At 37.3% G+C, this 12,623-nt stretch overlaps 1 protein-coding gene across 1 annotated transcript in view; it reads right to left on the reverse strand.

Annotated features, from left to right (window-relative positions):
* Window positions 1–12,623, reverse strand: part of LOC104398491 (transmembrane protein 110-like) — a 37,775-nt gene that overhangs the window by 18,623 nt on the left and 6,529 nt on the right. The window contains exons 2-4 of the mRNA XM_010008609.1: window positions 6,463–6,511; window positions 4,602–4,697; window positions 955–1,076 (exon numbers count right to left, since the gene is read on the reverse strand). Of these exons, the coding sequence (XP_010006911.1) occupies window positions 955–1,076; window positions 4,602–4,697; window positions 6,463–6,511 (267 nt within the window). The remainder of the gene's footprint in view (window positions 1–954; window positions 1,077–4,601; window positions 4,698–6,462; window positions 6,512–12,623) is intronic.

Raw genomic sequence — 12,623 nt, forward strand, 5'->3', positions numbered from 1 at the left:
ACCAAAAAACCCACCATTGGTAACTATGAAACTGCTATGAAAAGTTTTACTTTGTTAGGCAAATTTCAACCTTTTTTCCTTTCCTCCCCTCCAACCATGGGGTTGGTTTTTTTTGTTTTTCTCCAATAAAAAGTTGTAGCTTTCTTATAAGGCAACCTCTCCCCCATTCTTGTCTCAAGAGGTTTCAAATGTAATTTTTAGTATCTATACAGAAGTTGCATTCTCAGCCAGACTAAGTAATTTGAAAATAACAGGTTGAACAGAATTAAATGTCAATGTTCAGTATGTACGATACTCAACTGCATCTGTAAATACACAGTTTCAGCAGAGTAGTGGCCTTCTGTGGCTAATGTAAAGGAAGATAAAAACCACAACTTCATATGGAAGTGACTTCACTAGTCTATTACTTAGCCTCTGCAAAAGACATCCACATTTTTTTATGAACGATATAAGTCCTACATGCAGGATTCTGAGTGACCATCACTTGCAGACAAGCACAGGCCATCTTGCCATTCTCTTCACTTCAGGTATGTGGTTGTTTATTTTAAAAAGGGCTGGCAGAACTCTTAGTCCGTATCTTCAGACAATGGCATGTGCTTCAGTGAAAGCTTTAATAGGAAATTACCTTCCAGCTATCATTAATTTAGAAGTGTTTCAGAATAAATTTATCATGCTGTTATTTTTTCCATGAGCCAATATCATAATTCAATCACTCCTAAAAAAATAAATATTCAAGCAGTTGTTCTAAACTCACTAAATGTAGAGACTTAAGCTTTCTAGCACAGAAGGTGCATGCTGAGATACAGAACCTAAAAGAACCCTTGTGAAAAATGAATAATTAAAATGACCACTATAATAATTCTATAATGATTTTAAGATGAGTTAACCACTAGCTGAAATAGTCTGGGATTCTATCCTGAAAAATAATTTCAGTGCAAGAACAGAAACATTTACCATATTCACCAAAGCGAAGGGACTCCCACTGCTGCCATTCCACCAGGCTGCTGACTGCACGAATACCAATGTAGATTAACAGCATTCCTAGTGTGGCATCTAACAAGAAGTTGATAAGATACCTGGAAGGAAGAATGTAAAAGAAGGCAAGGAGAAAGGGTCCACACAAGTTCACTGTATTTCGACACCACAATTGATAAAAGATCTGTGTATACGCTGAGAAGCCAGAGTTTTGGAATTATAATTTACTTACTGCTTTAATTAGTGTACATAGTTAAACTAAAATTTAAAAAGTTTTAGAAGACTCTAATACTTTAAATAACAAAATACTTTAGAAAATATTTTTTCCATCCCTAAAGTTAAGCTCCAACTTCTATTTTCATGAACTCTTATGTATGCATGTGCATACTCTATGGAAATACCAATACACATTTTATTCCTTTCAATTAAAACCTATTTCCTTTCTACCATTGCACAGCTCATTCTGCAGAGAAAAACTAGTATTTGAATAAAACCAAAGGAATAACATGAGAAATTATCTTACAGACATCTCAAGGAATTTGAAGGTAAAAAACCCAACCCACTTTCATTCTGAGAGGGAAAGACACCATAACTAGACAGTTCATCTTGCTCAAGGGAGCCCCCTCTTAGCCTCAACAATGAGCACTGGAATATTGTGTCTAGAGAGCACAGTCACTACCTAGGCCAAATTCCTTAGGAAGAAGTGATTTATTTTCTTGCACTTCAGTTCTTGTCCACTGAACTTATGAAAGAACAGGGAAGAAGCCCTTCAAAGAAAACACCTAACAACAAGCCACTCCTCAATGGACACACAACTGCTGCACTACTAATTTTGTTGTTTCAAGCAGAGCTGCTGGAATCTTACCTATGCTTCAAGAAACTAGAGATTACTATGGTTTTCAAATTAATTCTTAGGTTCATTAAATGGTGCAGCTGAAATTCAGAGCATTTTGTAAGTCAGTTTGGTTTATTTATTGTCACTGATTTTAGCTGAACAAAACAGCAGCTGACAGAGCCAGCTGTGAGACATGTAGTAAATCCCTGTTACTGAAATTCTTATTTGGTAATTCCAGATACTTCAGATAAATTCTAGCATCTGTAAGAACTTATCTACAGGGTTACAAATCAGTAAATCAGAGACCTGTGGGATACTGCTGGCTGCAGAAACAAATCCACGTGGACAAAGTACTATCAGAAAGTGTAAAGCAAAGACAGGATATGTGCATTCAAAACAGTAACAGAGGAGCTGTTCTGACCCTCCAAATCTCATTCAAGAGCATATCAAAAATAAAAATGAAGAGGAAATGCCTTATTTCAGCTAAGACTTAACCATGAACTTTCTAAAAAATAGTAATTTTCTAATAGTCGTGTGTCAAATCAAAGGTTTAATGAACCTCCTATTAGACAGACGTTAAAATCAAGGGTTAGTGTTTGGCAGAGGAGATTCAGCAATTACAAGCCTACACGAGTCAATTTAAGGCCACAAGGGGCTGCTGTAAGTCTATAGCAGGAAGGCAGCCATCAGGAGCAGGAAGAAGAAGAGCTGTGCCAACACCTATTTCACATCAAATAACGGCCCCAGTGCATGCCAAGGCTGCCTGGCATTCCCAGGCACTGCGGGCTCCCTACAAGTCAGCGTCACGCTCCTTCTGGGATGCGGCGCCTCAGGACCCTGCTCACCTGCAACCCGTGCAAACAGCACAAGCAGCTGCTACACAGCCAGATGAATTCCCTGCACTACAAAAGAGGAGTGTTGGTGGCTTTTTCTATTCAAAATTCTGCAAACAACTGCTGAGGTGCTTTAACAGATGTTTTTATCAGCTTTGTTATTATCACACACCTGCCCGAATGACAGCACTACATTTCCAAACAAACAGCAACTTCTCATTGTAGCTCTTTCCAAGCTCTGAACTGTACTTTCTAAAACTACATTTTCTAGGTTTGTTCCAAAAATAACTCACAAAGTACAAAATAGGAAAGAACAGAAAACTACCCATGTTTGAACTTTCTGAGTAAAATCATTATTAAAGGCAGAGAGAAATGTTGCTTGCCGAGTGTCACTAATTCTGACCCACTTGCACACTTAAAGACGTGTTTTTCCCAAGAAAGGAAAAGTGGCTTTGTTTGACACAACGTGCCATTTTTTTTCCTGCTAACAAGGAGGAATTGCACCCTTGTCTGAGAAATTATACAGCTCCAGACTGTAATTTTTGTTACTCTGAGAACAGTGAATAACAGGTCTCTACCTCGGCCTCTTACTTGTTTTGTGTCATGTTACACTTGCACGAAAAGTGGTGCTTGAAAATAGTTAAGTGGACTGTATTGAAATATGTAGAAAAGAACATGCAGTAAAGCTTTTACTTTGAAAACTCAGTACATAGCACAAAGATAATTAAATTTAAAAATACTTCAACTGTTGAGCTGTATCTTTAAACACTGACAATTTTATACATGCTTTGGTTAGCTTACTTGAATATACACTTTAATACATAAAAATGTAATTAAATTAATTCACACCTGCCAGTTTTTACATCTATCAGGAAATTCTTAAATCAGTAAGAAAGGAAATCCTACAGTGATGCCTGGTATTATTGAAACTGTCATAATTACAATTTAAACTTTATAGTTAGCATGTTAAAGTAAATGCATTTTCCATACTCAAATGTTTCATGGTGGGAAGAGGGAAGTGGTGTTCTACTTGCACATTTCTAGCATGTAGGAACACAAAAGAAAATGAGGAATAAGGGAAGCAAAACAGGCTTGTGAAGCAACACAAGCACATTCCTTAAACTGTGTAGCTCCTTTGTTTACCAAAGGACAACAATGAGCAGATGCCATTGAGGGTACTGGATTGGTTTTAAAGGGCAAATTAACTAGGCTTTTAGAAGTAATTTCACAGCTTCTATTACCAGGAATGTGTAAGCTTCTTTGAGCATGAACCCTATCAAGAACAAACTCAAACAATAACCATTTGCCTCAGGATCTCCTATGAAGAGCATGACGAGGTCTTAGTCAAAATCTTCAGGTTTAATATACTACAGTGAAATTCTTATCTACTTAGTCACACTGCTCCAAGTGTGACATTGCAAAATTAATTTTTATACTAACTGCCTGGGTACTGAACAAGATTTCCTGCTTTTAACAAAATAAAAATAATTCTGCAGTAGCTATTGTAGGGTTTAGAAAAAAACACAAGCATGAATGATTTTTGCTAAATATCTCTGAAAGCCACACAACTTGATATTAGAGAGCCTTGCTGCGGTGAACAGTGCAGCTGGAGGTCAGTGTACACAACTTTATATCCATTTCCTTTAGTCCCCAGCACCTCCTTCAGTAAACAGCCTCATGTTACCCTGTGCATTCAAAGTCCTCATTCATTATCTAGACAGGGAGAAGTAACAAGATTTTACTCTCAGTCTAAAATACCTACATGTAGTCCAGAAAAAGCCTTCCCAGCCATGAACTAAAAGAGCAGAACTGTTTCTTGATTAACTAAGCTTAAACCACAGAATTTTTCAAGTGACTGATTTTTACCGTGAAAACTGGTTTCTCAGCTATAGCTTGTGTTATTGTCCATGTACATCATCAAAATTAACTGCAGCACTTCCACAGAATTGAAAACTCACAGTGAGCAAGGGTCTTCTTCTGTAAGGTCTGATAAATAGACATTTGCGAAGTGGATGAACAACATCCCTATGGCTTGCTTGGAAGTATCTAAAAACCTGGATAGAGTAAAAATAGCTTTAAGACACACAAAACTGTTAACAACAGAATCAGATATTGCAAATTTGTTTTAAGTAAAATTCCATCCCAATTATTCATTTTTTTTTTCTTCAAAGGAAAACACCAGATCATGGTCATTAGCTTATTTAACAATGTTCCATTTTAAATTCTGCTCCCCCCACCCCCCCTTTTTTTTTCCTTGAATGTTGCTAACAAAAAACCAACTCCTACTAACTTGAAACCATATCACTGTAAATGTTAAGTCCAGGGATATCCTCTTGGTATCATATGCATTATCCAAGACCTAATCCTCCCTAACCCTAGCTAATCTTTAATAACCTCCTGTAAACAATGCGTATCCCAGCCTCGTTAGATATTTCAGTCCTTTTACGTTTATGCATTTCTAGCAAGTTTATGTCATAGACAAAAATAATATCCTCACCACATACTTGGTGAACAATGTAATAGCTGGCTAATGAGTCTTTATCTATAGTATTTTGCTAAAAAGGCAACGTATTTTTTACCAGAAAGCATGAAGTGGTCTCACTGAATTTTATCTGTAGTACAACAGCTTAGACCACACTGCAAAAGAATTATGACCTTGAAAGCTTTATCTCTAAAGCAGATGACAGATTTGGAGAGAAAACAGTCTACAGGGAAAATATAAAATAGACCCACTTAGGTATTGCTTCAGTATTGACTCCAGCCCTTACCATTCTTTGATCATCATCCTTTGCACAAAACAAAGCTTCCAGCAGATGTTCTTTTAAATGTTAAATATAGGAACAGTGTCAAAAGTGTTCTGTAGGCAAGAGTGTGCTCTTTATACAGACCAATACCCCTTTTGCTGTTGTTTCCATGCCTAAAAAGATCCAAACACACCAGGAGACCCAGAGGACGTGTTATGCCTGAATTAATATCCCCTCTCTGACAACTGTCTTAAACTTTACTCTCTTGCACAACACAGAAAGCAGTGTTGGAGATGAGGCAGGAAGCCAGGGAGTTTCTTATTTAATCAGTACACCACACTATAAATAACAATTCTCAAGTCCCAGAAAAGATTCTTTGCTTAAAAAATAAGGTCTATCACTGCACTACTCAGAACTTCAGGCTGAGGTCGACTGTAATACACAAAGGTTTGGTATTTATTTTTTTCAATAAAATAAAGGTCAGTATTAGTTAGGAAAGGCAGCATTGTATGAGGTGAAATAAAACACTGAAGTGTCAACACTTCAGTGACAACTTAACTCACACATCAGTCTCAGAGCTAGTACAGGTTATGTTGGCATTGTTACAGACCAGCACATTTTAAAAAGTAATGAAAACAAATATTCTTTTATGGCTTATGTACTTATATCTTTTACCATACTGCTTTCTATCTTACATGCAGCAGGACAGCTACAGAACACGGAATTTTGTTTAAGCCCAGAGGAGAGTTCCTTGAAGCTTCTGTGAGTTTGTAGATGTTCAGATGCATGTTGGGGCAAGATTAAGTTTCCATCTTCAGAAGGAAGCACAACCTGAAGCTTTATGTCTAAATGCACATCTTTGTAGAGATTCCTGGAAGTGTTTATTAAGACAGTACTAGCAAGGGTACACATAGAAGATAACTTTTTGTTGACTCATGTATTTTGATAACTTTTTGTTCCTCACTTTCAGTCACTAATTTCTTGTAAGATTTTTTGTTTTAAATCATCATATGCAAACAAAAATTCTACAACACAAGAAACAAAACAATTAAGAATAAAGCATGTAGAAACATACCATATCCTCCAGGGACGTCTTTCATGCTTTGGTTCTCTGAAGCGTTTTACTGAGAACAAAAAAAGAAATAAAAGAAAAAAGTTGAAGACAATCAGCAACTCCTAAAGCAACAAAAATACAGAAAAGTGAAAGCAAATAATCTTGCAGAAACGTTACATTATTTTATAAATTTGATTTTTAGATAAACCAGAGCTGCATTTCACTTTATCAATCTCTACAGAAACATTTCTAAAGAAACTGGCTCCCTTCTGTCACCTCCACGTTGCTACAGATCCATCCTCTGCCTGCCAATACACCTCACAGGAAATAAACTGTTATCAACCACTACACTGGCCGTAGCTTTTTTGATTGCCCATCCAGAAAATTTGATTTCTGATAGGAAAGCACATATTAGAAAAAGCAGTTTCTTTCACTCACTAGAGACAAGAAGTAAAATTGGGAAGTATTTTCACAATATGGGGGCAATCTATAAAATCAGAAATAAGTCAAGTGAATTAGTAACAGGGCAAATACATTCTCTGACAAAGTATTTATTTTACGGATGACAAATTAGCTTTCTGTGGGGAAATGAAATTGCAAAAGAAAAGCAGGATGGATTTTTTAGTCAGGATATCCCTTCACAAAATGCTTTGATACTTGTTAATGTATTAAAAACAAAAATAAAATTTCCAGTATTAAAATTAATGCCAACTATACAAAGGCCAAAAAAAGGATAAATTTTACTATTTCAATCTTGATACAGCTAATAATCCAAATTGCTTGGGTATCTGACGGAAAGCTCCTCTGCACACTCACAAAGGAGGGGGAGTCCAAATGCCTTAATATATAAAAAAATTCACCTCCAAGGTGGAGGGACAGCATTTGCAGGAAGCACCAGGCTAACAACTTGCCATTTTATTGTCTCTCCTGTTGCTGACTCTGGCAGCAGAGAGAGAAACTGTTTCACCCCCAAGTAATAAGACCATTAGAAATTAAAAAATGACAAGAGGAAAAGACCATGCATTTACACCAAAGATAAAGTTGTAATAGCAACATTTCTCAGCAGTTTTCTCTGTGAACAGCATGCCATAAATATAAAACTTCTGTTAAAAATGAGCAACATGCAGCCAAGTTAACCAGTTTGATGCTTATGACAAGTCGTCCCCAGTCACACTATGGATTACCTTAATTAGTGTCACTTCTGCACAGCAGGAGGTCACAAAGCATCACAAAATAAATGCAAGAAACAGAAGTTTCAACTTATTGTAGAGTTTGTGCAAGATGCTTTTCTGCAGACAAAGTAAAAATTAAACTGGTAGATTTACATACTTCGGGCGGTGAGGTGGTAGAATTCCAGGCTTAAGGTTTTTTCTATAATTATCATAAAGAACTTGTACAAGCCTGTGGATTTTTTTTTCTCTACACTATTCACAAAAAATAATTTTCGTGAGGATATTTGAAACCAGCTCAACTAACACCACTTCAAATTTTATTCATACTGAGAAAAAGGCTTCAGAAGGTCCATGTTTCTCTGACCAATTCTGAAAATATATTTAATTTGAGTTAACATTAAGCAAGCGAGTTAATTCTGAAAGCCTCTACATGTCTTTCAGGAATGTATTAAATGCCTGATCACACCACAAACTTCTAGCCCCCCAAAAAAGAAATTAGACAATCTGTTTAAATGCTATGGAGTTGCTACCTGATGGATATGTACCTGGACACTTAAAAGCCCAGTAGGTCTCTATGAAACAGGGTTGTTTTCTCAGCCTAGTTTCTTGCAGCTCTATGCCTGTGAACATCAGGTATTTCTGACATATGTAGATACTGCCAGGTATTTTCCTACATGCATTACCTGGGTTGCAATATACAAGCACAGCAGAGCAATCCGAGTTGAGAGCAATTTAACTTCTCCCCCAGCAGGGGATCTTGGGTTTCTATGGGACTGTATACAGCTGGGGAAAGAGGTGAGTGAACTGAGCTAAAAAGCAACAGGCTATAGATAACCACACTGGGAAGCTCAGGGTCCACAGTATGTTTCCTGTTCATAAATTGATTCTGCAACCAGAAGCCACAACACTTTTCAAAGAAACATTCTGTACATTTTTAAAGCATTTATTGAGCTGGGGAGGCGAAAGCAATTCTGCCACTCACACTCCCCCCAAAATATGTCATGATTTTAGCTGCTCTAGCACTGACAGCTCCTCTTGGCAGCCTGCACCACCTCCCCACACAGTCAGAGGCGTGCACTGGTGCGTGTGTCAGCAGGCAGATGGATCTCAATCTGCCAGCTCCTTGCTGTGAGGAGGTGGTACCACTCCATATGCTTCTATTTGGTGCCTTACACTCACACTAGCAAGAATTCACCATATTTAATATTAATTAACTAATAATATTAAAAAATTCATGTTGGATTACAAATGAAGAAAGAAGTGCTGCTTGTTTATACAATGAATGCCAGAATTTTTCAAGGAAAGGAAATAAAAGCACTTCTGCCAACAAACATGTGAGCTGCCAGATGGACAGATAATAGATAAGCATACAAGGCAGAGTATCGCTAATGCAAAATTCAAGTTCATTAAGTTGTCTTCCCATTTCATTGAAATTCTGGAAATAATTAATGCCAGAGTGCTTAGGAAGGGTTTCTAACAGTTACTTTAACACTAGAGTTTATCTATCTGTACTTCAGAAACTGAAGACTCATAAGGAAAAATAAAGGCCATAATATAAGAGACAAGAAATAAAGTAAAAGCCTCTCCAAATTGTCAATGTCAAAACAAAACACTTGAATCTGTACGTGGAATTCAGCTTTTCCATCTCTCCCTCCTTCAGCTCCTTAAAAATTCCCAAGGGAATTATTTTGCCAATGTGCAGTATAGATTCAAGAACTCCAAGCTTCTGGATGGCTGCTCTTGCAACAGCACAAACCCAGCCCAACTCAAATGTTTTAAATGTTCCTATATATCATGTATTATTGAATTTCTTAGACACACATTCTGGCAGTTCACAATACAATTCTTTCTGATCCCAGTAAAGATTTGAGATTTCTCTAGCTCCTTAGTTTGAAATTCAAACAAGGGAAAACAAGCTAAAGAATATTCAACCTGTGCAACGTCCTCTGCAGTTACATTACAGTAACACTGCTCTTCTGAGGAGACACCTGAGAATTTCACCTGTATTTCCAGTGCTTCTTAAAACTTTCTCAAAAATATGTCAAAGCATGTGACAAAACATTTTGTTTCATAAATCTCCCACACATTTCTGTCATCAGATGCCAGCAAAGCAACAGCTGAGCTAGCCAAACAGATGATGAAAACCCAAAGGAGGAAAGGTTAGTGAGGATAAGATAACATTCACACATAGAATCATAGAATCATAGAGATTCCAGGAACCATGGCTTCTTTTTGATGAATAAAGTTATGGGGTAATTCACTCAAAGGAAAATTTTGCTCTACTTCATGTTAAATACTGACATACTATGGAATGAATGAGCTCATCAGCTTTGCTCCCCTGTAGAAAGGATTTAAAGCTTCTGTAAGACAGAAAACCATGTCAGCCATGCAAATACTCAACCTCTTAATTGCACTGCATCCTTGGCTTCAACAGTTCTGTAGAGATACATGTGTAATTAAGAACTAGTCCATTAAAGACAGTTACTCAGGGAGAAACTTTATAGAAAACAGTGGACACAATAAAGTTTAATGACCCAGCTAGTTCATTATTCAGAGACATGGTAAGACTAATGATGCAGTGTCTGGACAGCCATGCAGTACCTGTAAAACTGCAGGTCTTATGCCAGTCTCTTCATTCCAATGGCAGCTGTTGGAATGATGTTGTGGCTACAGTTTACAGGCAGCAAAAACTCTGTGATAGTTAAACAGGTCTGACTGGCACTCTAGTTAGAGCAGAGAACAAGGGACTTTGTATTACTGCAAAGTTAGATACACTAGTGCTGAGCATCAGCCAAGCCCAGCTGTCTCATGACCAGGGCTCTTCTGTCTCAACACAGATGACTGAAGATGATGGAAAACGATGTGCCAGCACTGGATCTCACATAATTTATTAAACAGGCAGCAGTGCTTGCTGGATAAACACTGGAGGATTACAACTGCTCTAAGTTACGTCTGTAAAAACATTTACTGCTTCCACACCCAGCTAAAAACCTACCTGTCAAATTTGTCCCTACAAAGGTTTTGTGATAGCCAAGGGAATGGCTGTCAGAAAGTGAAGCTTCCCCCTCACTGTGCAGAGGAGGAGAGGACAAATCATGATCAGGAAAAAAGCCCAACCAAAACAAACAAAATGGCTACATAATCTTTGGAATAAACCAGACAATGTTGTTTCTTGGATGGGCAGCCATGTGCATTATGTGAGGTTGTTGGGCATTTGATTCCTAATGCATGTTAAGCTTGATATTTTTTTTTTCAAATTATGAGACTTGGGGAGACAGAAATAAGTCATATTGCCTGTTGCATACAACTCAGTCTAAGACAATTTCACCAAGGCTGATCTCATGCATCCTGGTAGCATATGACAGTGTGGTTCTGACAGAAGCATTAACTTGGCTGTCAATAAAGGAAACATGTTTTACTAGAGCATGCAGCCCAGCCATACCACATCAACAGCCACTGTAATTGAGCTTTTTTTTTTTTTTTAACGGTAAAGCTTACTTTTAAAATAGGCAAACTAACTTAGCAGACAAAGAATTAGAAAGAAGTTCTCGCTCTCAGTTGCTAACCTATATACTCTGTCCCTGGAGAGCAGCATTTCAGAAGTCATACAATGCACGTCAAACAGAAATGTTCAGCCATTTACTTCCTGAAAGACACACCAAAGCTACAGCAACTCTAAAAATAAAGGGTTGCCAGCGACTGCTTTAAGAACACTCAGGTAAACAGCACCAGTAGCTTAGGAAATATTTCTCCACATACTAAAGTTCTAAGACAAGATTTGATCTTAGAGACAGGCCTTTGTTATCTTTCCACTTAGTATACATAACACTATTTGGTCAGGTTGTGCTCTATTTGAAAGGTCAAAATAAATCAGTTTACCAGCACTTTCAGAGACAGAAGCATATGCTATTGTTTCCTCAACAAGTATGAGATAGCTGAAGCAAAGCAAATCTCAGCCCCCAGTACTAGAAGTGCCTGTAAGACAGCCCTTAGAAGTTTCAAACACAGTCCTCTTGCAAACATGTTTATATTCTGAACCAGGTGCTACTAAACTCTCAAAATAAAAAGGTAGGTTGCTAGAGAAACAGACAGCCCATTCCTACCATGTGACATTCACATCTAGTGTGAGCTGAAAAATATATTCTGCCACTATCAAGTGGATTTTTTTTTTCTATTAAAAGTAAGAACCATTTGGGAAACATGAATTATTTAGCACAAAACAAACAGAATCAATCCATATCAATGTGCACTAAGCAGCAACTTATGATTCACACCACCATTTTCACATACAGCATTCACAAGCTCACTCAATAATACATGAAGCTTTCCTAAGGTTATAAGTATGACAACAGGCATCAATGAACTTTCAGTTATTCAAGCTGGTTGTTTAAAACCAGCTCTTGGGAACTCACAGAACTGCCAAAACATGGCCCTGAACTCACTTACCATTCATTAAAATATTAAGCCATTAACTGTAGCAACTTTTAAAGCAGAAAGCAAAGCCCAAAATATAAGTACAGATACACCCAAAAAGAATGTAAAATGAAAACTGTGTTTCCATTTGCAGAAAATGATTAACAGCAAATATGCAGACATACACTATGTCTCTAGAGTCCATAGAAATTCTAAATAGCTTTGCTTCCCAGATTCCTTCTTCCTAGGCTGCTGAAACTACTGGAGCACTGAAGTGCAAGCAAGACATTTTCATAAACATTCATTTCATAAAACACCAACTGCTTTAAAAAGAACTGAAGATACAAAACCTACTTTCATACACACTCTTTATGATCAAATATCATGAAAGGAGAGTCAGTGGACTTCTTTGATATCCAACAAATAGGTATTTACTGCATAAATTTCTGAAATCAAGATGAAAATGTAATAATTTCCAACTGCATGAGCATTCTTCTTAATGATAAAGCTTAATAACTCTTGGTGTTTTACAAAGGCTTCACAACACCAAGAAGATCAGATGGAGAAGGGAGATTTCTTCCCTCTGCCCCCCCCCCC

This window comes from Chaetura pelagica, unplaced genomic scaffold (genome assembly GCF_000747805.2).
Source record: "Chaetura pelagica isolate M959 unplaced genomic scaffold, ChaPel_1.0 scaffold652, whole genome shotgun sequence".
NCBI lineage: Eukaryota > Metazoa > Chordata > Aves > Apodiformes > Apodidae > Chaetura > Chaetura pelagica.